This window comes from Patella vulgata, chromosome 7 (genome assembly GCF_932274485.2).
Source record: "Patella vulgata chromosome 7, xgPatVulg1.2, whole genome shotgun sequence".
Taxonomy (NCBI): Eukaryota; Metazoa; Mollusca; class Gastropoda; family Patellidae; genus Patella; species Patella vulgata.
Genome location: NC_065885.2, coordinates 67797687 through 67820914, shown reverse-complemented (window position 1 = coordinate 67820914; position 23228 = coordinate 67797687). Strand labels below are relative to the sequence as shown.

The window sequence follows — 23228 nt, the reverse complement described above, 5'->3', positions numbered from 1 at the left end:
TGGCTGAATTTACGACACATGTCAAGGAGTAGGGTCGCCTGTCTAACCTTGTGGGTTTTCTCCGGGTCCCCCAGTTTCCTTCCACTGCTGAAGATCCCTACGCACAAGCGAATTATTGAAATAAAATTGAATCATGTGTTAGTCCCAAAATGACCCGGTTTGTCTTCACTCCCATATGTATGCATATGTAAATGTATCTCTCAAAAATGCATTATGGTAGTCGATGGGTCTGTGCACGGGATTTAGACTAGAATGTCAAGGGTTCAGGATAAGACGAAGCTTCAGGAATTTTCAAGCTTTGGGAGGTTGACAGGAAAAGCCAACACAATTTGGTGATGTAACAAACACAATTTAATTCTAAAAGCTACAAACATAAACAAAGTGAACATTTTGAGACAAATTTAGAAGCAACAATAAAAAATTTTAAGACAGGAATGTTTAAATTTTGGGGGATGAGCCTAGAACTTGGTCATATCTAGTGAATGACCTATTTGAATTCACAAGGGGAGTGGAGGGAAGAGGGGCAGGTTTTGATACTCGTACATAAATCATATGTATTTAGCATTGATTGCTAGTCTACGATATTACCCTAAGTGGAAGGAGTGGAAGTTAAACCCCATTTCTCTCTCTCTTCATTGAGTCGACTGGCGTGGTTTCTAATCCCCGGTTGTACGTTTACAAGGAGTCGGGTCCTCCTGTTTCCTCCCACTGCTAAAAAAACCTACGCGCAAGCGAATTATTGAAATAAAATTAAAACCATATGTTAGTCCCGAAATGACCTAGTTTGTGTCAAGTGGACGTTTAACCCCATTTCTCTCTCTCTCCTAAGTGGAAGTATAAAACTCACACAAACGAACACTGGTTATACGGTGTCTACATTTTCTATCTTGCCTGGGACTATTACCACCATCACAAGGGGCTTCGATAAGGGGTTGTTAATGGTGCTGGCTGACAAAAGTTCCTCATATTTTTTTTAAACCACCCTGATAGAAGTCAGTCAGTATATGCATCTTGTATCCATATCTCACAATTTTGTAAATCAACTTGGGTTCATTTTATTACAATTAATATCATATTTTGTGCCTTAGTTGTTTAATGTCAGTTGGTTTAGTAAATTATAAAATATTTACAACATATTTACAAATATCATCTATAAAAATATATAATTTCACAAGAAAACAATGTCAGTTGAAAAGGACATTTTGGAGTTAACTGTTTTAGTTTGCTTCATCACATGATCTCAACATGATGTCTCATGATCTCAACATGGTTTCACATGATCTCAACATAGTGTCACATGATCCAAACATGGTGTCACATGATATCAATATGGTGTCACATGATCGATCTCAACATGATGTGACACAATATTGTTTGAAGTGTATTTAGTAAATTGAGACATAAATAAATAACACACTATTTTTGGAATAACAATTACTATAATTTATGACACTGCCACGTTTTCATCAAGATTTCACATTGTGTTTATATGGTTGAAAAAGCTTTGTGAAATCTTGTTGAAAACGTCACAAATATTAAGCAGCTAAATAATTAAAAATCTGATTTCTGCACCGTTGATTTTAAACAATTGGGAACGACTGAACAGCCATACTTTCAATAGCTAATTCGTCAGTTCCACGTCGAATTCTAAAATAGCCCTGTTCACCCCAATCTTCCCCCCAGCTATTTTTAACAATCCAAAACTTTTCTCCGTCATCCTCCCCATATCCAACAACCAAGACAGCGTGATTGGTTACTTCGAATGGATTGTATCTGTCCTCCAAACCAGTGTGGTGGAATATACCAGACTTGTAGTGGAAGAAATCTTCGGTCACGTTAAAACCAACGACCACGGGTCCATTTTTAAATACAGCCATTCTCATTAGAGCCTCGTTACAGCTGGAAAATATAAAATCATTCAGAATATACATTGTTGTTTAGTTTTAACAGGAGGACCACACCACACATAAACACAACCACAGGAGGACCACACCACATCACACCTAAACAAACAGAACCACTGGAGGACCACATCACACATAAACAAACACAACCACAGGAGGACCACACCACGCATATAAACAAACACAACCACAGGAGGACCACACCACACATAAACACAACCACAGGAGGACCACACCACACATAAACAAACACAAGCTCAGACGACAAATATGCCAACAAGACACCAATCTCAGACCCAGAGGTAACTTTACCCTTTGTTTATCTCTGATAAAACTCGCAAGCCATTAATCAGTGTGAAATCGGTTCCTAAGCTCCGCCCCCTGTGATTCCTGATTGGCAGGATTTGTTACAATGAAATGCTACTGATTTTTCGACAATTAGGCATTGATTCATTGCATCAGTTACATATTAATGATCCTTGGAGCATTTTCCACATCTTGACGTCAAAAGTTCATTCAAAAACAACCGATTTGATGATTTACCGGGAACTATTTTTAACACACAATGTGAGTGACTTCTGCTAGATAGGTGAAATTTCTGGATCTTTGTGAAGCGACTGACAGAAGGATACATCACCTGACGTATGGCCAGCGAGTTTTACCAGCGATAAACAAAGGGTAACCGAGATTGGACAAGACAAATTGTAAGTTACATTGCTACCAAAACAAACAGAAGACAAACCTGCTAATAAGACATTGTAAAAGTAAAATCAAATCTAATAAAAGTGTCCATGAGAGAATCAGAGAACCGCCTCAATGTTATCACGGTCAGTAACTAGATGTATGTATTCCAAGAATGGTTAGTTGAGACATAGTCTAGCACATCCTTCCCAACACTCCTACTGTCCTCATAACACCTGTCCTCACAACACCCCTTCTGTCCTCACAACACATCTCCTGTCCTCACAACACCCATCCCTCCTTCCGGCAGGCCACAACACTCAGATTTTATTCAAATTTTACCCAAATAATACAATACTTGTGTAAATATTTAAATATTTGTAATTACCCCCTCTGTCCCTCCAATCAATCCCACAGGCCTTAATGCTCAGATTTTTTTAAAATTACAACCAAATAAAATAGTTTTTATGTAAATATTCGTAATTGTCCAATCCTCCCTCATCAAGCCGAAATTTACACCCAAATAATACAGTTGAGGTGTAGATATTTGTAATTACTCCTCCCTCATTCTTTTCCTCCCTCATTCCTTCCCACCCTCATTCCTTCCTTCCCTCATCTCCTTCATTCTTTTCCTCCCTGTTCCTTTCCTCCCTCATTCCTTCCTTCCCTCATCTCCTTCATTCTTTTCCTCCCTGTTCCTTTCATCCCTCATTCCTTCCCACCCTCATCTCCGTCATTCTTTTCCTCCCATCTTTCTACCCACCTTCCCACCCGCAGGCTGCAACACCAAGAGAGATTTTGTATAAATATTTATAACTACTTACGCTCCGTAGAAACCTCCGACGTATTCATACTCGGTAGCATAATGTCTGGTACAACCTGGTTTAGTTGAACATTCGCCATCTTTACCTGTATACGGATTACACGATTCTTCAACTAATCCAAAATCTTCCGCATATTTACCCGCAATTAAATACGGAAAACCACCATCACAACCTACACGTAAAAAAAATTATAGCCAATCAAATCACAGACAATTGAGGAGGCAGTCAATCAAACACAGTACATTTCGGTCGAATTTTTATTTTCTTAACTCGTGTGCAGATGGATCTTCAACTGTAGGGAAATAGGATGAAAAATCCACAAGGTGCGACAGTTGATGCCTCTAAAAGTCTTAATCCGAATCTGGACAATGCTCTCCAGCGTAATATTTTAGAGAATACTTTTGTTGTTATTTTGTGAAATATGAAATAACGTAATTACCGCTCGGTAGACTGGAACAATGGGATCAAAATTTTATTAAACGGACACCCAATCTGATTAAACCCATATCCGATTTCATTTTGCTTTTTTTAAAGTTCAAAATGTCATTTTACTTGTCTTTACTATACTAGGATCTGGAAGAGTTGTTATATAACCCGCGTTCTGCTTGTGAGGGAATAGCCAATGAAACGGTCAGTTGCAGCGAGTTCTTGGCCTGCGATGCACGGAACTGTTCGTATAATACTAGAAACATTAACGCAGACTGGTTAATCAAATGTCTAACGTCATAGGTCAAAAGCCGCTTGTGTGACCCCTGACATGAGCTTCCACTATAACTGGTCATATCTTCATGTAGTGCAGGCCATCGAAAGTATAAAAAAAATGAAACGAAATACAGACAGGTTTGTGCAGAAATATAGGAGAGAGAGAGAGAGAGAGAGAGAGAAATGGGGTTTAACGTCCACTCGACACAAACTAGGTCATTTCGGGACTAACATATGGTTTAATTTTTTATTTCAATAATTCCCTTGTGCATAGGGGTCTTTAGCAGTGGGAGGAAACTGGAGGACCCGGCAAAAACCCACGAGGTTGAACAGGCGACCCTACTCCTTGTCACGTACAACCAGGTAATCGAAACCCCACCAGTTGACTCGATGACAAACCGTAGGATACAGCGCGTGTGCTAACCATTCTGCCATCCAACCTCCACCCCAGATTGAAGGACACACAGCTAATTAGGATACTTGTTTACTCATTGTATAAACAGCTAACAGGTTTAACTATTCATAATATACAAACCTTGTGAGTATTCACTACACTCAACGATATCTTGTGGTGAGAAGACAAATTGTTGAGAATTATTGGTCATTATTCTTACTCTAGCTTCATTCATAGCCATTGAAGCAAACGCGAAACAACTACCACAACTTTCTGTAATAAAGCAGAAAATAATTTTATTTGGTGCTTCTTATTTAAAGATCTCTATCAAGAAAAACGTAAACATAATTAACTGTGAATGGAGTAATCTGGCTGAATAGTCCTTCCTCCGATCACACAGAAAAGAAAAACAAATTGTTGAGGTCAACTTACCTTGATTCCTGACAGGTGAAACATAATTACTGCCTTCAACGTTCCTCCAATCAAATTGATCAGGTAGAGTATTGGCAGATCTTTGTTCTTCCCAGGTAACAGGTGCAGCTTTTATTGATCTAAACAAACGACAAGACGTACTCATCAATACCCCCAAAAAATATGTTAAATTGGTTTCATGGAACCACAATAATTATTAAATCCATGAAATTTCTAACCAGACACAACTACTATAATGAGTTATGTGTGTACAAGATTGATTTACACAGGACCTTGTGTTCCATCTGAACAACAAAACACTAATCCCTAATCCAGTAATTCTCACCTAGTGTGCCGTGGCAAAGATCTTTCTAAGTGTGTCACGAAAATGCAAAAAACCATGTGATCCTAATTGAATAATTCACTGGTGTCTACTGGTAAGTTCTGTGTTTTTCTTTATTTAGTTTGAGTCATTCAATGTGTCTATGACTAGTCTGTGTCTACAGTTGTATGCTGTCTATGACTTGCCATGTTTTTATTTTGCACAAATCAAATATTTTTCATATATATTTAGCCATGTGTGCTGCTACTTTTTCATGTGTTCCGAGGTGTGCTATTGGCAACAAAAAGGTTGAGAACCACTGCCCTAATCTTTAAGTGGCATTTACAGATTGAGGAACACATTATACAGAACACTAATCCAGTCCCTCCATCCCCGCACCACTGACAGGGGGTAAACTTGGCCCACACTGGGATCGAACGCAAGCCCTGATTAATGAGGCAGCGCGTAACTCGCCGGGCCACCAATTAAACATGAAAACGATAAACAACTTACCCATGTATTTGAGAAGCGGGACCACCAGCTCTGTTTAACATTTCTTTCATTGGTTTTCCCTCGTAATCAGGATAAACTGTGGCTGTCCACGATTTCTGGTTTTTGTTGATGGCGTTGATAAAATCATAGTTTGATTTAAATAATCTGAAAAATAGAAACCATGAAATAAAACACAGATTGACAGGATTGCACCCCAAAAAATCCAAAGCAGATGTGTTTCATCAATCCTTTGATTGATTAAGGGCAGACCAACCCCTCACAAGGGCAATGTGAAACATTTTTCAAGTGACTATCTGAAGATTATGCCATCACCATCAAGAAACACCATTCAGGAGACGACCACCGTCAAAACAGGTAGCATTATTTCTACTGCGTCTTCCTTTTAAATCGAATCCCCAGATGTACGTGACAAGGAGTAGGGTTGCCTGTCCAACCTCTTGGGTTTTCTCCAGGTCCTCCGGTTTCCTCCCACTGCTAAACCCCCTTACGCGCAAGCGAATTAATGAAATAAAATCAAACCATATGTTAGTCCCGAAATGACCTAGTTTGTGTCGAGTGGACGTTAAACCCCATTCCTCTCTCTCTCTCTCTCTCCTATATTTCTGCACAAACCTGTCTAAAGAAGACAGCATAGGTCATACAGTGTGCTATGTAACCAATTTTATCTTGACAGCAAAGCTACAGTCAACAGTTCTTTAATATGCACTGCAATCAGTGGCATCGTGCCCATTGGGGCCCAGGGGGGCCTGGGCCCCCCCAAATTCTCAGGGAAATAAAAATATTTTTATTGATATTATTAAGACAGAAGACCTGTCCGTCTGTTTTAGTCATCACATGGTCTGTGTTTAGTTCATTGCACTTTAGTTTAGATATCATTTGTTAAGGCCTACAGCAGCCTCGCCTCGTACACTCTATCATTTAGCCCCGATCTAAAATTTCCAGGAGTATGACAATAACATAACGTTTAATCTCCGCTCACGGCGCCATTTAAAAATTTAATCAATCAATGAAATCCTGTTTAAATCCAAGCCATCCGTGGGTCTACAGTGTTGATTTTGTGCTTGTTGTGTAAATCCCTATTTATGATTGTATGTTGTATTTGATAAAATATCCATATACGGGTGTCAAAAATAAAGACTGAAAGTAATTTTTATTAAAATACAATGTATTTGACCATGCATGAAGTTGTTTGAAATGTCCATTCAATAATTAAATCGAAGTTGAGATGAATAAAATATAATTCAGTTTTTGAGTGATAAATTACAATTATCACTAAAAATTCAGAAAAAAAACCCGGCCATTTTTCAATCATAACTTTATTGTCTCTAATCCATGGAAATGGCGTTTCCCGGCTTCTAATGTCTGCGGCATTCGATGTGGGCGGCGCTGCCGCCAACACTCTCCGCAGCCAGTAAATTTAATTTACCATGAACACACTTGCAGAAAGTTGGGCCCCCCTAAAAAAATTTTTTGCACGACGCCCCTGACTGCAATTAGATATGCCATACAGTGTGCTATGAGGGAAATTTTGCCCGGACAAAATATTAAATTTCCACTGCCAAAGGATCTTTTACGTGCTCCCCAATGAATACACTGGACTACATGTTGTCCCTTGCTAGACCCTCAGTCCTACACAACTGACAAGGAGCAACCACATTGGAAAATCACGACAACCAACACCGGGATCGAACACGTGACCTCCAGGTTAGAAAGCCAACATCTTACTCACTGAGCCACTGTGGTACAGAGAGAGAGAGAGAGAGAGAGAGAGAGAGAGAGAGACAAATGGGGATTAACATCCACTCAACACAAACTAGGTCATTTCGGGACTAACATATGGTTTGATTTTATTTCCATAATTCGCTTGCGCGTAGGGGTCTTTAGCAGTGGGAGGAAACCGGAGGACCTGGAGAAAACCCACAAGGTTGAACAGGCGACCCTACTCCTTGTCACGTACAACCGGGGATTCGAAACCACGCCAGTCGACTCAATGACAGACTTCGGCCATCCAACTCCCGCCTCACAGTGGTACACTACTGGAGAGACACTACAGTCTTCTCTCAAGGGATCTATTTTTAACATGCTGTCAATATTTTTTAAACCCATCTGAATAACTAGACATGAAAATTTGAAGGGGCAGCATAAAAAAAAAAAAATTATCCAACCTTTCTGATTTTACTTTCTGATAGGTTTTTGGTGGAACCGCTGTGGCCTTTTTGCCGTAATAACAAGCCCAATCTCGATCAAACACATCATGTGACCAACCGTTCATGGTCTGATCACACATACTTGTGACAGTCATACCAGATTGTTTATACAAAGAAAACGCAAAATATTTTCTTCCTGCTACGACTACTTCAAATCCCTAAAAAATAGAAATGAAAGTAGTGGAATTAGGAAATGAAATGAAATGGGGTTTTAAACAGACTGTTCTGCTCCGACTGGGTCAATGAAGATGTACATATGCCACACAGTGTGCTATGAGGGCAATGTATATCCAATTCCAACTGCAACAGGTTCTTTTACATGCATGCCAATTGTGTGACACAAGACCTTGATTTATCGTCCCATCCGAATAAGTAGATGTTGTCCCTTGCTAAGCCGTCTGTTTTGCACCACTGACAAGGGGGAACCTCGTTGGAAAATCCTTATGAACTTTCTTGGCCAATGCAGGGATCGAGCCATGCTACTTGAGTCAATGACAGACTCGCTGAACTAACGTGCATGTGCAAGGACAGACCCCATCCCATCACAACAACTAGACACTGTCCTTGACAACCTTTCAGGTGCTCACCATGACAACCTTTCAGGTGCTCACCCTGACAAGGAGGAAATGGGCTTGAAAACCCCACATGCTAGGATTCCAACCCGAGACATTCTAGTTGAGAATCCACTGGCCTGACCGATCGACGACCGTGGCCCCGTTTAACATATAAAACATTACCTGGTTGTAAATTAATCAACTGTTGCCCCCTTCAACATATTACCTCATTGTAACTTAATCAATCATGGCCCTCTTACCTGGTTATAAATTATAGTCCAGAATCCTTTGTTACCAAACTCATCAACAACAACATCAGGAAAATATAAGTTCATACTGATCTGACTCACTGTGGCACCTGAAAAATATCTCATTTAGTTAGGAGTACATCACATCATAGATGGAGCGAGAGAGGGAATGAGAAAGAGAGGTGAGTGGGAGAGAGTTAGAGAGAAAGATGGGGAGAAAGAGAGAGGGAATGAGAAAGAGAGGTGAGTGGGAGAGAGTTAGAGAGAAAGATGGGGAGAAAGAGAGAGGGAATGAGAACGAGAGGTGAGTGGGAGAGAGTTAGAGAGAAGGAGAGATGGGGGAAAGAGAGAAAGAGAGAGGGAATGAGAGAGAGAGAGAGGGAATGAGAGAGAGAGAGAGAGAGAGCTAGAGGAGGAAAATGAGAGGGGAATGCAGTTTAACATCCACTTGACACAAACCAGGTCATTTGGGGATTAACATATGATTCAATTATATTTCAACGATTCGCTTTCATGCACAGGTCTTTAGATGTTGGTGGACTATGAGAAACCCCATGAGGTTGGTCAGGCGACCCTATATTCCAACTTAATGGAATTCGCATTTTGCGGGCAATTTTGACACAAAAAAGCTGATTTTAAACTAAAAATGACAATTTGGCATAAAAAAACAGTATATATATATATATATTATCAAACATTGGTAGTAATTATTGAGATATGAGATGATGGATTTGAGTAGACTTAAGTGGATTTGGGTAATTTGTGCTACCCGTTTTATTTTGTGCTTTTTTCCACTTCCAGTTATTCAAATGCCTCTTAAAAGTTCAAATTAACAGAACAAGGAATAAGGGGGCGTATTACGGTGGCCTTCTGTGACCACGATTATAATATATAAAACATATTGTTCATTAAAAATGTTTTTATATTTTTTATTTTTTTTTAAGTGACTATCGATGACAAAATTTCTATACTATGAAAAGACAAAAATTAATGAAATATCTCTTGTCATATGCCATGCAGCCATGGTGCAGATGTATAATAGTACACATATACTCACTGTTTTTGGAACAATTTAAAGTTTTGTCGTGGCCACGACTTGACACAAAAAATGTCCATTTTCCACTTATATCTTCATAAGTACAGTTTGCAGGCGTGTCACCAAAAACCGCTGTCAATGACAGTAAAGTAATTATAGCCACTGTCAACATTGTGTCTGTCTTTTCCTAATCAACTGTGCAGCTGACTGATTGCGGTTCACCCCTTTATTATGAAAAATCATGTGACTCAATTTCGACCTTGAACTTCCACTTTATCATGTGACACATGTCTGTGTGTCTTTCCGGAAGAAGGCTGAAGAAGGCGTTTTGTAGTGTATTTTTTTTGACAGAAATCGACATTTAATCGTCAAACATGTTTTCTTTTTTCCAAAGGATCTTAGATTGGTTCAAGAGCCTTTTCTGGAAAGAGGAAATGGAACTCACATTAGTAGGACTTCAATATTCGGGGAAAACGACGTTTGTTAATGTCATTGCAGTGAGTATAAAATTGTCCGAAAAAAATGGTACAATTTAATTGAATTGCTCGGAAATCATTGCTCTCCGACAAAGAAACGTAAATAAATGGCGACATCGTCATAAATTAACAACTGTGTGAAACACATAGTTGAAAGCACAATTGGATTTGTGGGGTTTTCTTTCTAAATGCATGAAGATTATTTTGAAGATGTGTCCAATATAAATGAATATTATATTTAGGCCTGACATAATTATTTTGGTCATATGACTTGAATGATGCCTGATTTAAAGATGATAGCCATATGACTCACTAGGTAGCCCCACACAGTGGGCCACACATGATATTATTTACCCTAGGGAACTATATGTTTTAATCCAATTTATATCTCAGAATTAATTGATTAAACATTAGAGATATTAAAAATAACAAAATCATTATTATTAAGCTTGTTTTGACACCGATTGGGGTGAAATTAATTAATACATGTACAATAGATCAATATTATTTCAGATCTAAATATAGCTTTATTGCTATGACAGAATATTTCTGATGTTGCCTTATTTACATGTACAGCCTTGCTGCTGTTGTGATTTTGACCTGTATAATACAGGTGTCCCACGAAGTCCCGTACTACTAGGTTACTACGAGATTAGATATATAGTGCTGTTTTTTAGTGGCATGCTCAGATTATTCTTCAGAAAGACTTGCAGTAATTGACATGTTTATTGATGCGGACAACTTGATATTCACCAAGTATGAAATGAAATGGGGTTTAACGTCCTACTGTTTTGCTCCGAACAGGGCTAATGAAGACGGGCATATGCCATACAGTGTGCTATGAGGGAAATTTTGCCCGGACAGTGGCCACTACGGCCTACTCTTATATCAAATTCCAACTGTCAATGGATCTTTTACGTGCACGCCAATGTATACACAGGCTCTCGGTTTTTCGTCTCATCAAAATGACTAGACAGCTGTCCTTGTCAGGCCCTCCATCCTGCATAACTGACAAGTGGGAACCACGCCAGAAAATCTGGATGAACTTTCTCAGCCAATGCAGGGATCGAACACCCGACCTCCAGGCTTGCTGACAAGGGGGAACCACCACGGAAAATGTGGATGAACTTTCTCGGCCAATGCAGGGATCGAACACCCGACCTCCAGGCTAGCGAGCCAGTGTCTTACCCACTTAGCCACCATGACCCCCCTCACCAAGTGGGACTAGGTCTTTATAAATATACTTAAAAGCAACACTGCATTACAACATGATCTACATGTAATGTCTTCCACAAAATTGCTGCACAATAAATTGTTTCATTTTACCTTACAGATTCAATCGATGTGTTATTTATATAAAATCCTTTATTAGAATTCTTTAAAGGGTGCATGTTAGCATGTCAGATCATAAGGTCTGTCATTGAGTCAAGTGGCGTGTTTTCGACTTCCCGCTTGTATGTGACAAAGAGCAGGGTTGCCTGTCCAACCTCTTTGGTTTGCTCCAGGTACTCCGTTTTCCTCCCATGTCTAAATACATGTACCTACATGTACCTGCAAGCAAATTAGTGAAATAAAATTGAATCATAGATTAGACCCAAAATGACCCAGTGTGTGTCGAGTAGACGTTAAACACCATTTCTCCCCCTCTACCTCTCTTTGCTGTACAGTCATTTAAGAGTTTCGTCTCAACAAATATGATTGCTTGTGTTTTCCATCTACTTTTGAATGTCTGATGAGAAGTTCCCACAAACTTTAAAAGCAGTAGGGCACTAGGCTAACTTGATGCACAAACAAAAAACATTGTCCCTGATAATACAGTTTTCTGAAGTTGGTGAAATTACACTAATTAAAAAAACCCATTATCTCTGGTCTTTGACTTTGGCCAAATACTGTTTGATATTTGGAATTAATCTGCTGTCTTCAGGTAGACTATATTAAGTGTTAAGTTTAACTGTCAACCAGCACCTATATGTACATTGTACATGTGTGTATTTGTCCTTTGGACTGTTACTATTTACTTTCCGAGTTAATATTATTCAATTGATTATGGTTGAGCTGGAAGGCATAACATAATATTGATATCTTCATAATTTGTCTGTGTTGTTAGTCACTAATGCATTGAAGAAACTGTTTTAGATTTATTCAATTTGTAGAGATGATACTATCCATTAACACAAAGCTCGGAGTAAGGGAAGTGGATTGAAACTTATGGGTCATACATGTAGGTAGGAACTTAGGGTCACAGCGGCTGTAAAACTTTTTAATCTCTCGCGTCCAACCTCATGGGTTTTCTCAGGTTGCCTCCTACTGCTAAAGACCCCTACGGCTATGAACAAGCAAATTATTGAAATAAAATCAAACAATATGTTAGTCCAAAAATGAGCATGTTTGTGTCAAGTGGACTTTAAAACTCCGTCTCTCAGTCTGTGTATTTCCCTTTTTTATCCCTCACCAAAGTTACAGGATGGATGTTGAAATGGGCTCTGTCCATCCTTTGTTCCGGTTTTATTTCCAGACTATATCTCATAAAACAATTACTTAGAAATTTCATGGTTTTTAATGAATTTTTGTTACCATAGAAACAAATTTCACTTATTCTGTGATATAGAAGAAATATTGATGATTGAGTCGTATATTTTTATTTTATTTCTGTGATTACTAATTCATTATCTGTACTTATTTTTCAGTCTGGTCAGTTCAGTGAAGACATGATTCCAACTGTAGGCTTTAATATGAGGAAAATTACAAAAGGAAATGTCACCATAAAGGTAAACTATATGCTACATGTATATTGTGTCACCATAAAGATACAGTGAGGTTGGATGGCTAAATGGTTAGCACGTGCGCGCTGTATCATAAGGTGACAAGGAGAAGGGTCGCCTGTCCAACCTTGTGGGTTTTCTCACAGTCTCTAGTTTCCTCACACTGATAAAGATTCCAACGAGCGGGTGAATTATTGAAATAAAATTGAGCCATGTGTTAGTCCCAAAATGACCTAGTTTGTGTCAAGTGGGGTTAAGCCAAATTCTCTCTCTCTCTCTCTCTCTCTCTTAAAGATACAATACACTACAATGATATATTAACACATAAATTAGTTTTGATTGTACTGTACCTTAACTAAAATTAGATGAAATATGTATTTTTATACGTCTATAGAAAGATATGCAACAACCCTTGTTGACTGCTCCGACGGCTTAGCTGCTGTAGACATGTTTCATTGCCTGGCAACCTATTTTTGTTATTGTAGTTGTGGGATATTGGTGGACAGCCGAGGTTTCGAAGTATGTGGGAAAGATATTGTCGAGGAGTCAATGCTATTGTGTAAGTACTAATGAAGCCAGTCGAGACATTTATTGGGCAGGTTTTTCATTTTGAGCAGAGCTATAAATTAAAGAAGCTATAAGCCTATTGTTTATTATTATTATTATTATTATTTATAAGCGTTTATATAGCGCCATTTCCACAAAAGTGCTCTATCACGCTTTACTATATAGATAATATGATTGACAAAACAAACATAAGATTAAATCATAAAAAAGTGAATAATATACATAAAAGTTGAGTAAAAGGAAGTATTGCATAAAATATAGATATAGTTATCACAGAGATGATTAATTAAAAGCCCTATTAAACAAGTGCGTTTTTAGAGAAATCTTAAATGATGACAGAGAAGTACATGACCGAATGGAATGAGGAAGTTTATTCCATAGTTTGGGGGCAGCTACCTCAAAAGCCTTCTCGCCGAAACTGACGAGATTAGCTTTTTTCTCAATAAGTAGCAGATTGTCACCGGAAGACCGTAATTGTCGACGAGGTTCATAAAAACATAAAAGATTACTAAGATAAATAGGTGCCATGTTATTTATACATTTAAAAACTAATAATAAAATCTTATATTCAATTCTAAAAATAATAGGAAACCGGTGTAGTTTATATAGAATAGGTGATATGATCCCTATATTCTGCTCCAGAAATAAGGCGGGCAGCTGAGTTTTGTAAATTTTGCAGTTTTTCAAGATGCTTGATTGGTGCACCGTACAGGACAGAATTAAAAGAATCAATACGCGAAGTAACTAATGAATTTATTAGTGTTTTTGTGGCATCCACTGACAGATATTTACGTATTTTAGCTATGTTTCTTAAATTAAAATAACATATTTTACATATATTGTTTATTTGATTTTCCAAAGAAAAATTTGAGTTAAAAATTACACCAATATTTCGGGCTGATTGAGAAGGGGCAATGCAGCTATCTCCTGCTTGTATTGACAGATCGTAGTTCAACTTTTCCCTGTTTAAAGACGACCCAATAACGAAATACTCAGTCTTATCTGCATTAAGTTTCTATATCACCCTGGATGGGACAAACAGACACAGACTCTGCAAACCAGAATAACTAATAATGTTAATTGTTGAATAAGCAGATTAATATTGAAATTCTAACATTTAAAGTCGTTTATTGTGTTATCTATAATGTCGCTTACAGTAAAATATGGAAACCTGTTTTGCAGCCTTTTTCAAATCTCGACCTCTCTCTCCTTCATCTTCAACTTCTCATTTTCTTGTTTTCTTGGGTTTGAAAACCCTTGAGTTATGAAATGGCTGCAGTAGGCTTCCATAGTACCACAGAAAACCTTATTTTGATAGCCTATCTTTTCTCTCTCTCTCTAGATGTATATGTTAGTGACCTAGGTGTGTCCAGTGGCTAATAAACCACTTTTCTACCTCTCTCTTACTCTAAATACAAATGTTAGTCCCAAGAAAATCTGGTTTATGTTGAGGGGTGGCAGGGCTGCCGACAGCCAGTATCGCAGCGCAATTTACGATACATATTTTGTCCGTTGCTAATCAAAAATTAAAATCTAATGTTTTTGATTCGCAATAACTGCAAATCACTAATATGTCTGTCATTTTGGATATTGACACGAAGATTTATCCACATTTCTCAACACTTTCAACATGTATAAAATATCAAATAAATTTGATAAGCAAAACTGAATTCTCCGTGTGACATTTTCTTCTCGAACTACCCAGACACAATTCATTAAACGGTACTATATAATACAGGGACATAACTCTATGAATAGGGACTATTAAACTGGAAATAGGGAATCAAGTAGTACCACTCATGTTGCAAGACATGTCAATTTCGAGTAATTATATCAGTATTCAATTTGAAAAAAATAAATCCAGTGTATCCCCCATGTATTGTAAATAAAGAATATGAAAATAAATATATGTAAACGTATTGTAAAATGAGAAATCAAAGTAAGAATTCACGTAAAATATTATTGTTTATATCACATGCGTCTAGTTAATCGAGATTATTCGTTAAAAACTGTGCGCATCCGAATGAAAAAAAATGATAACACACAATAAAAAGCAGATAATTTTTTTTTTTCAACGAAGAAATAAGAAATAAAATGAGTGGGAATTCGGAAGCCACTGCCAAGAATTGGCTTTAGACATAACCAAAAGTCTACATTCAGAAATGTTCACAGCTACATGTACCTGTAGCAGTGCTAAAATTCTAAATAATTCTTAAGAATGAAATCTAATCATTTGTTATAAATTAAAATAATCTTGTTATTTAGGTGTTTTATGTTGAAACCAAAAAACTGCTAATCACTTTTTAAATTTTCTAATCAAATTTGGCAAAATTGGATGTTTTGATTATCAATGCTGCTAATCATCTATGAAAAATTACAGACAGGCCTGAAGGGTGGTTAATCTCTCCCTCTCTTTCTCTCTCTCAAATTTCTCTCTCTCTCTCTCACACATTCTCTCTCTCCCTCATACATCTCCAGTCATCCATTATGTTCCTCCCTCTCTCCCTCTCAGATGTGAAGAATTTATTTAATATTTCAGATTTATGGTTGATGCTGCGGATCATGATAAGTTAGACGCGTCAAGAAATGAACTCCACAATTTGTTGGATAAACCACAGTTACAAGGTATTCCGGTCTTAGTTCTAGGAAATAAACGCGATCTTCAAGGAGCATTAGATGAGAAGGAACTGATCGAAAAGTTGTAAGTAAATCTTTGATTGATTGAAATCTGTCTCTATGTATTTCTGGCCCGATTAAAATGAAACATAACATGTTAAAGATTAGTAAATCTTAAAGAAGTTCAATTTTGATCAGCAGAATTTCTTGTCGTTGCTGTTTAAGCCAAAAAAGGAATTGTACAAATTTTATGGAAATTTTTGTCTGATCAGATGTTAAGGATCAATACAATAGGACAATTTGCTGTGATTTTATCACAAGAAATGATATTTTGTTGCCCGAAGGTTGACCATCTTAAAATGGCTGCCATGTTGTATTTTCGAATGGCCTATGGGTTATTTGAAACGAGTATTTGTGCCAGTTTTGATACATGTACCTACATTTGAAAGATTTCCCACATATTATGCAGGTATTCTCCCAAATCATAATTACGATTATTTTACAAATGATCATGATATATCGTAATACAGTGATTATTGAGAAAGGAAGTGATTATTGACCCAATGATCATGATATATCGTGATACAGTGATTATTAAGAAAGGAAGTGATTTTTTAATTGTATTATTATTTAGGCTAATATGCTTGTTATTTCTCTAACACTTTGCCCATTTGGCTAGGAATTTTGCTAATGAATCCTATTTCCCAGAGCAGGCCTGATAGTGCAAAAATAGATAATGAAACATATGAATATATTGAAAATTTCAGTCAAATTACCTTACTCTGAGCGCAGATATCAGACTTTGTTGTTTTCACAATATAGTCTTGATTGTTAAGTACCATTGTTATGATAATAAACAAAGTCTTGATTATCATGTTTAATCATGTTTGTTACCATTCAGGGTCATATTATAAACAAATAACACATTAGGTCATCATCAACTATGTGCATCTGGTTAGCACGTGCCCGTTGTATCATACGGTCTGTCATTGAGTCAACTGGTGTGGTTTCGATTCCCTGGTTGTACGTGACAAGGAGTAGGGTCGCCTGTCCAACCTCGTGGGTTTTCTCCGGGTCCTCTGGTTTCCCCCAACTGCTAAATACCCATACGCGCAAGCGAATTATTGAAATAAAATTGAACCATATGTTAGTCCCTAAATGACTTAGTTTGTGTCGAGTGGACGTTAAACCCCATTTCTGTCTCTCTCTGTATATAGTAATTACTAGAAGTAGGATCGCATTCCTAACCTTGTGGGTTTCTCTGGGTCCTCTTGTTCCTTCCTAGTGCTAAAGATCCCTACTTGAGAAATAACATTGTACCATAATTATGTTGTTCCCACATGGTGCTGCCTTGCCATGGCAAGGGAAAATGTATAGCCATTCGAATTGGATTAAAAACTAAGGTTCCTGTGTACACATTGGCGTGCACATAAAAGAACCCTTTAGAATTTGATACAAGAGTAGACAGTAGCGCTAGCGCCATTGTCTTGTCAAAATTTCCCTCATAGCACACTGCATGGTGTATATGTCCATCTTCATTAGTCCAGTCGGTATTTGGATTGGATTAAAAACCAAGGTTCTATAGAATTTGATATATGAGTAGGCAGCAGCGCTAGCTCCACTATTCTGTCAAAATTTCCCTCATAGCACACTGCATGGTGTATGTCCATTAGACCAGCCTGTGTACGACGTTAAACCCCATTTTATTTCTCTCTTTCTCTCATGATAAACTGTGTATATTTTTATAGTAATATCAGTTGATATTCATTTTATATATAAAACCATTTATTAAACTTATTCTTTAAACTTAACTGAATCAATGATTATCTTTTTATCAATAAATAACTCATGCATTTTAACAGATATATTATAGATATTAAAATATTGATTAACAGATATACTATAGATATTAAAATATTGATTAACAGATATATTATAGATATTCAAATATTGATTAACAGATATATTTTAGATATATTGAAATATTGATTAACAGATATATTATAGTTATTCAAATATTGATTAACAGATATATTATAGATATTCAAATATTGATTAACAGATATACTATAGATATTCAAATATTGATTAACAGATATATTATAGATATTCAAATATTGATTAACAGATATACTATAGATATTCAATTATTGATTAACAGATATATTATAGATATTCAAATATTGATTAACAGATATATTATAGATATTCAAATATTGATTAACAGATATATTATAGATATTCAAATATTGATTAACAGATATATTATAGATATTCAAATATTGATTAACAGATATATTATAGATATTCAAATATTGATTAACAGATATATTATAGATATTCAAATAACTCATGCATTTTAACAGATATACTATAGATATTCAAATATTGGATAGGTAGAATTCATTTGTATCTGGTAAATAGGTAGAGTCCATTTGTATCTGGTAAATAGGTAGAATTCATTTGTATCTGGTAAATATGTAGAGTTCATTTGTATCTGGTAAATAGGTAGAATTCATTTGTATATGGTTAATATGTAGAGTTCATTTGTATCTGGTAAATAGGTAGAATTCATTTGTATCTGGTAAATAGGTAGAGTTCATTTGTATCTGGTAAATAGGTAGAGTTCATTTGTATATGGTTAATAGAAAAAGGAGAGAGAAACATCCACACATCCATCATATACTTGATTATTTTGGGACTAACATATGGTACATCTTTATTTTAATAACGCGCTTGCCCATGAGTGTGAGAGAGATGAAATGGGGTTTAATGTCCACTCGACACAAACTAGGTCATTTAAGGACTAACATATGGTTCAATATTATTTCTATAATTCGCTTGCGCTTATGTACATGTTTCATATAAAGTGCTCTCGTTCTACCACTCAGCCACCTGGTCTGCATCACCTTATATTGGGATTTGAGTTTGCTTCCATTCAGAGTTTGTCATGTTGCTACATAGTTTTAAGATATTGTTTAATTTTATTACAGGAACTTATCTGCTATACAAGATCGGGAAATATGCTGTTATTCTATATCATGTAAAGAAAAGGAAAATATAGGTCAGTATAAATATAAATACGATTGGATGTTTAACGCAAACCGTTGCTATTGGCAACCATGTTTAACCCATAGTAACCGGTTGATTATTACGTATGATGGGGAACTGTCATCCACTGTTAACAAGCAAGAAGACATGCATACTAGTATCAGCACATGTATGTTATAATATTCATCAATCCAAAGGGCTTGGTTAGTTTATTCCCATGTGGCACACTGTATGGCGTATGCCCGTTTTCATTAGCCCAGTTGGAGCAGAACAATAGGACGTTAAACCTCATATCATTTCATTTCGTAGCATGATGTTTGGCCATTTTCATTAAACCACTTGGTTCTGTGAGTATAAGCTGTATTTACAGTACGAATAACCGGCAAAATAAATTTCCCTCATAGCACTGCATGACGTGTCCGTCTTCATTAACCCAGTCGGAGCGGAACAGTAGGAGGTTAAACCCCATTTCGTTTCGTTTTATAGCTTATTTAGTTTGTTTTATTTTGTTTTCAGACATAACGTTACAGTGGCTTATACAGCATTCCAAATCTGGCCACTAGATGTCACTACTGATAATTGTGGGTGTGGCTAATTGAATGATTGACAGTGAGTGACTAGAAATTGACAATTCAATACTTGATGTGTTTCAAACTGTTTGATACAACTTTAAAACAACAAGAATCATCGTTAAACAAGAGTTTACACGAGGGGGTGCGAATACTTCAACCCCTGTTATCATTCTTAGAGTAGGAACACCTCTTTAAGGGGTGGTTCTTACGATGTCATATTTTATCTGGGAGTATAAATACAGGGTTTGGAAAGTTAGCATATTTCTTCATCCAGTATTTGTTGGGATCAAAACTTCAATTTTTTAAGGAATTTTTACTTAAAGGAGTGTTAAGATTATACCTGTGTCTATAATTTATTGGAATTAATCAATCTTTGATCATGCTAATTACTAAATTAATTAATTGGTCTCTAAGTATTTTTTACTTAAAGGAAAGTTACAATTATACCTGTCTCAATAATTAATTGGCATTAATAAGTTTTTGATACTCATTGCTAAATTAATTGGCATCTTAAATATGTTAAATATGCAGATTAATTGAAATATTCCAGCAGTTGTATAAAACACCCTCAATGTGAACCCTTTACTGTAAATATAAACTAATTTAAGAAGTTGGATTTTAAAACCCTTATTTAAGAAAATGTCGTTTTTGGATACAGTAAGTGACCATAATATATTATTATGTTTTTTTTACAATATCCATCCCTGTTGGTCACCAACAATTTTATCATGGTGTCCAATTGAAATTATTTTGTTTTTCCACAAATTAATTGTGTGTCAAGAACTGATGAAATTTAAACCTTTTAGGCAAGCACCTTATTTCCTGTGTAGTTTGATTAATTAAGCTATGATTAGAAACTGGTTTCGTTTAAATGATAAGGGTTTAAATCTTGTGTATTTGATTAGACACTAAAACTGGTTTCGTTTAAATGATAAGGTTCCCAATCTTATGTATTTGATTAGACACTAAAACTGGTTTCGTTTAAATGATAAGGGTTTAAATCTTGTGTATTTGATTAGACACTAAAACTGGTTTCGTTTAAATGATAAGGGTTTAAATCTTGTGTATTTGATTAGACACTAAAACTGGTTTCGTTTAAATGATAAGGGTTTAAATCTTGTGTATTTGATTAGACATTAAGAACAGTTCTGTTTAAATGATCTAGTTCCCAATGTATGTATTTCTACTCCCTGATATAAATATTGATGTGTGTATTTGTTTGTATATTGACCTATTCAATTGTATGTTTGACATAAATAACTTATTCTTACTCCAAGTTTTTTTTTTCTTTTTGTAAAATAGATAGGATTATATAAGTTGAGTAGTAGTATAGTGGTTGTTTCCTTTAGAGCTATTCCATTTTAAAATATCTGGAGGGGTGGGGGTGCGTACAACACTTTTTTTAAATATGAATTACTTTTGCTGAAAGTGTAGAAAAAATGGGTTTTGTGGGTAGAGGGGGGGGGGGGGTCTGTTTGAAAAATGCTCAGTATGTTTTGCATGCATGTTTTGTGAATAAATGTTTATAAACAAAAAATATGCATTTTATGGTTGCCGACCCTCCTGGTAATATTAAATGGAATATTCCTAAGCTGGTTTATATTTTGTGAGAATTCAGCTCCTAACTTTATATTCATTAGGGATGAATCAGGACTCTCATTTCCCTCGTACTGGACAACCAGTAAAACATTGTAAAATAGGGCATTTCAAAGATTTTAACCTTAAAATGCAATTAAATTTAAAACACTTTAAAATGGATTAATAAATGAAACAATGTTCAAAATTGTCATACGCTATGAAAAACTTGCCATGCCAGTCTGAGATACGTGAAGGTGGTCTCAATGGCGATATTTATTTATTAAAAACTGTATTTACTTCAACTCTAACAAAAGTTTGATCTGATCAGATTTTAATAAACAAAGGTCGTCGACTCCCCGACTGAAATATCTTGGGTTTAGGCCTACAAATAAAACCATTATTTCCCAGCCTAGTGAAATATTAGGTACTAGTTTATTAGCACCTTGATATTTTACAAGGTAGACCTAGGAAAACATTATATGTACTAGTTTATTAGCACCTTGACATATTACCTGGCAGGCCTAGAGAAACATTTGACATTTCACCAGGTAGGCCCAGGTAGGGAAACATTAGGTACTAGTTGATAAGCACCTTGACATTTAACCAGGTAGGCCTACAGGTGTAGAGAAATGATAATTTGTAAACCAGGTAAGAAGTCTGACATGATGATGAAATAAATAGTTTAATTGTTATATATAACCACTAATTAAACAACTCGAGCAATAAATGTAGTATTTGTTCATTATATTTTTTTTTATGCAAGCCTTGTCAAGTTGTTATAGATAACTCTTTATCTAATTCTGGACTTTAACTAGATCCTATCTCGTACTCCAATTAATAAACACCTGTCTTATTACACCTGTATGTACCTACAAATACTAGACAACAGGGCCCCCATGCTAATCTTTGTATGTTGTATACTTTACTATACTATTTGCCTTTCATATTATCGACCAGTTACAGTTTTTATTCCTATATGAGTTATTGTGTAGAAGGTAGGGACCCAGGTGCACGACTTTTTCCAGGGGTCTGCAAGGGGGTTATTAAGACTATATATACCGTACTTTAGCTATCGGGAATTTTAGGATATTGACAATCGGCATATATATTTAGATGGCTTGACTTCAATTGTTGGTTATCGCACAATTTTACAATCCCTTGTCGTAGCCACTATATTGTTTCAGAGTGAGTTTTAGATGGATCTAGTTATTGTTCAGAATGGATCTTAAAGCCAAGAGCATCTTTTGTCATTTATATGTTTATATGTAAAATGTTTTTTTTTTGTTTGGACATATATTTAGGCCTATATTTATATATATATATATACATGTATGTGTGTATTATAGGCCCGCATAAAATAAATGTTATTAGCTTTAGTAAATAGTGTTGTTGTGAAGCGCGTTGTAACATAAGGTCTGTCATTGACTCAACAGGCATGGTATCGTTTTCACCGGTTATACGTGACAAGAAGTAGGGTCGTCTGTCTAACCTCGTGGGTTTTCTCCGAGTCCTGCGGTTTCCTCCCACTGCTAAAGACCCCTATGCGCAAGCAAATGAGTGGAATAAAATTGAACCATGTTAGTCCCAAAATGATTTGTTTGTGTCAAATGGATATTACTCTCTCTCTCTCGTCAACTTTAACAATACTGTAGTTTACCAGAGATTCTAAATACCTCAAATGGCTTTCAGTGGTTTTAAGAACAATTATGTGCAGCAGCAATGTAATATGGGTGAATCAGTTTTGCTGGTAGGCTGTCTCTATGGTTACAAACAGCCATGGTGTTCTACTGGTCTCTATGGTTACAGCACA

The 23228-nt window shown here is 36.3% G+C and overlaps 2 protein-coding genes across 2 annotated transcripts; one reads left to right on the top strand and one right to left on the bottom strand.

The window, feature by feature from the left end:
* Nucleotides 1-328: 328 nt before the first annotated feature.
* Nucleotides 329-10044, bottom strand: LOC126828546 (dipeptidyl peptidase 1). The gene is made up of 8 exons (XM_050558371.2): nt 9818-10044; nt 8773-8870; nt 7917-8116; nt 5752-5895; nt 4938-5056; nt 4647-4778; nt 3410-3581; nt 329-1899 (listed from the first exon to the last, which is right to left on the bottom strand). The coding sequence occupies exons 1-8, from the start codon at nt 9966-9968 to the stop codon at nt 1581-1583; spliced, it is 1335 nt and encodes a 444-aa protein (XP_050414328.1). The 5' UTR covers nt 9969-10044; the 3' UTR covers nt 329-1580.
* A 26-nt stretch (nt 10045-10070) lies between these two features.
* Nucleotides 10071-21110, top strand: LOC126828548 (ADP-ribosylation factor-like protein 8A). The gene is made up of 6 exons (XM_050558373.2): nt 10071-10293; nt 12960-13040; nt 13520-13593; nt 16141-16302; nt 19211-19281; nt 19785-21110. The coding sequence occupies exons 1-6, from the start codon at nt 10171-10173 to the stop codon at nt 19829-19831; spliced, it is 558 nt and encodes a 185-aa protein (XP_050414330.1). The 5' UTR covers nt 10071-10170; the 3' UTR covers nt 19832-21110.
* The last annotated feature ends 2118 nt before the right edge of the window (nt 21111-23228 follow it).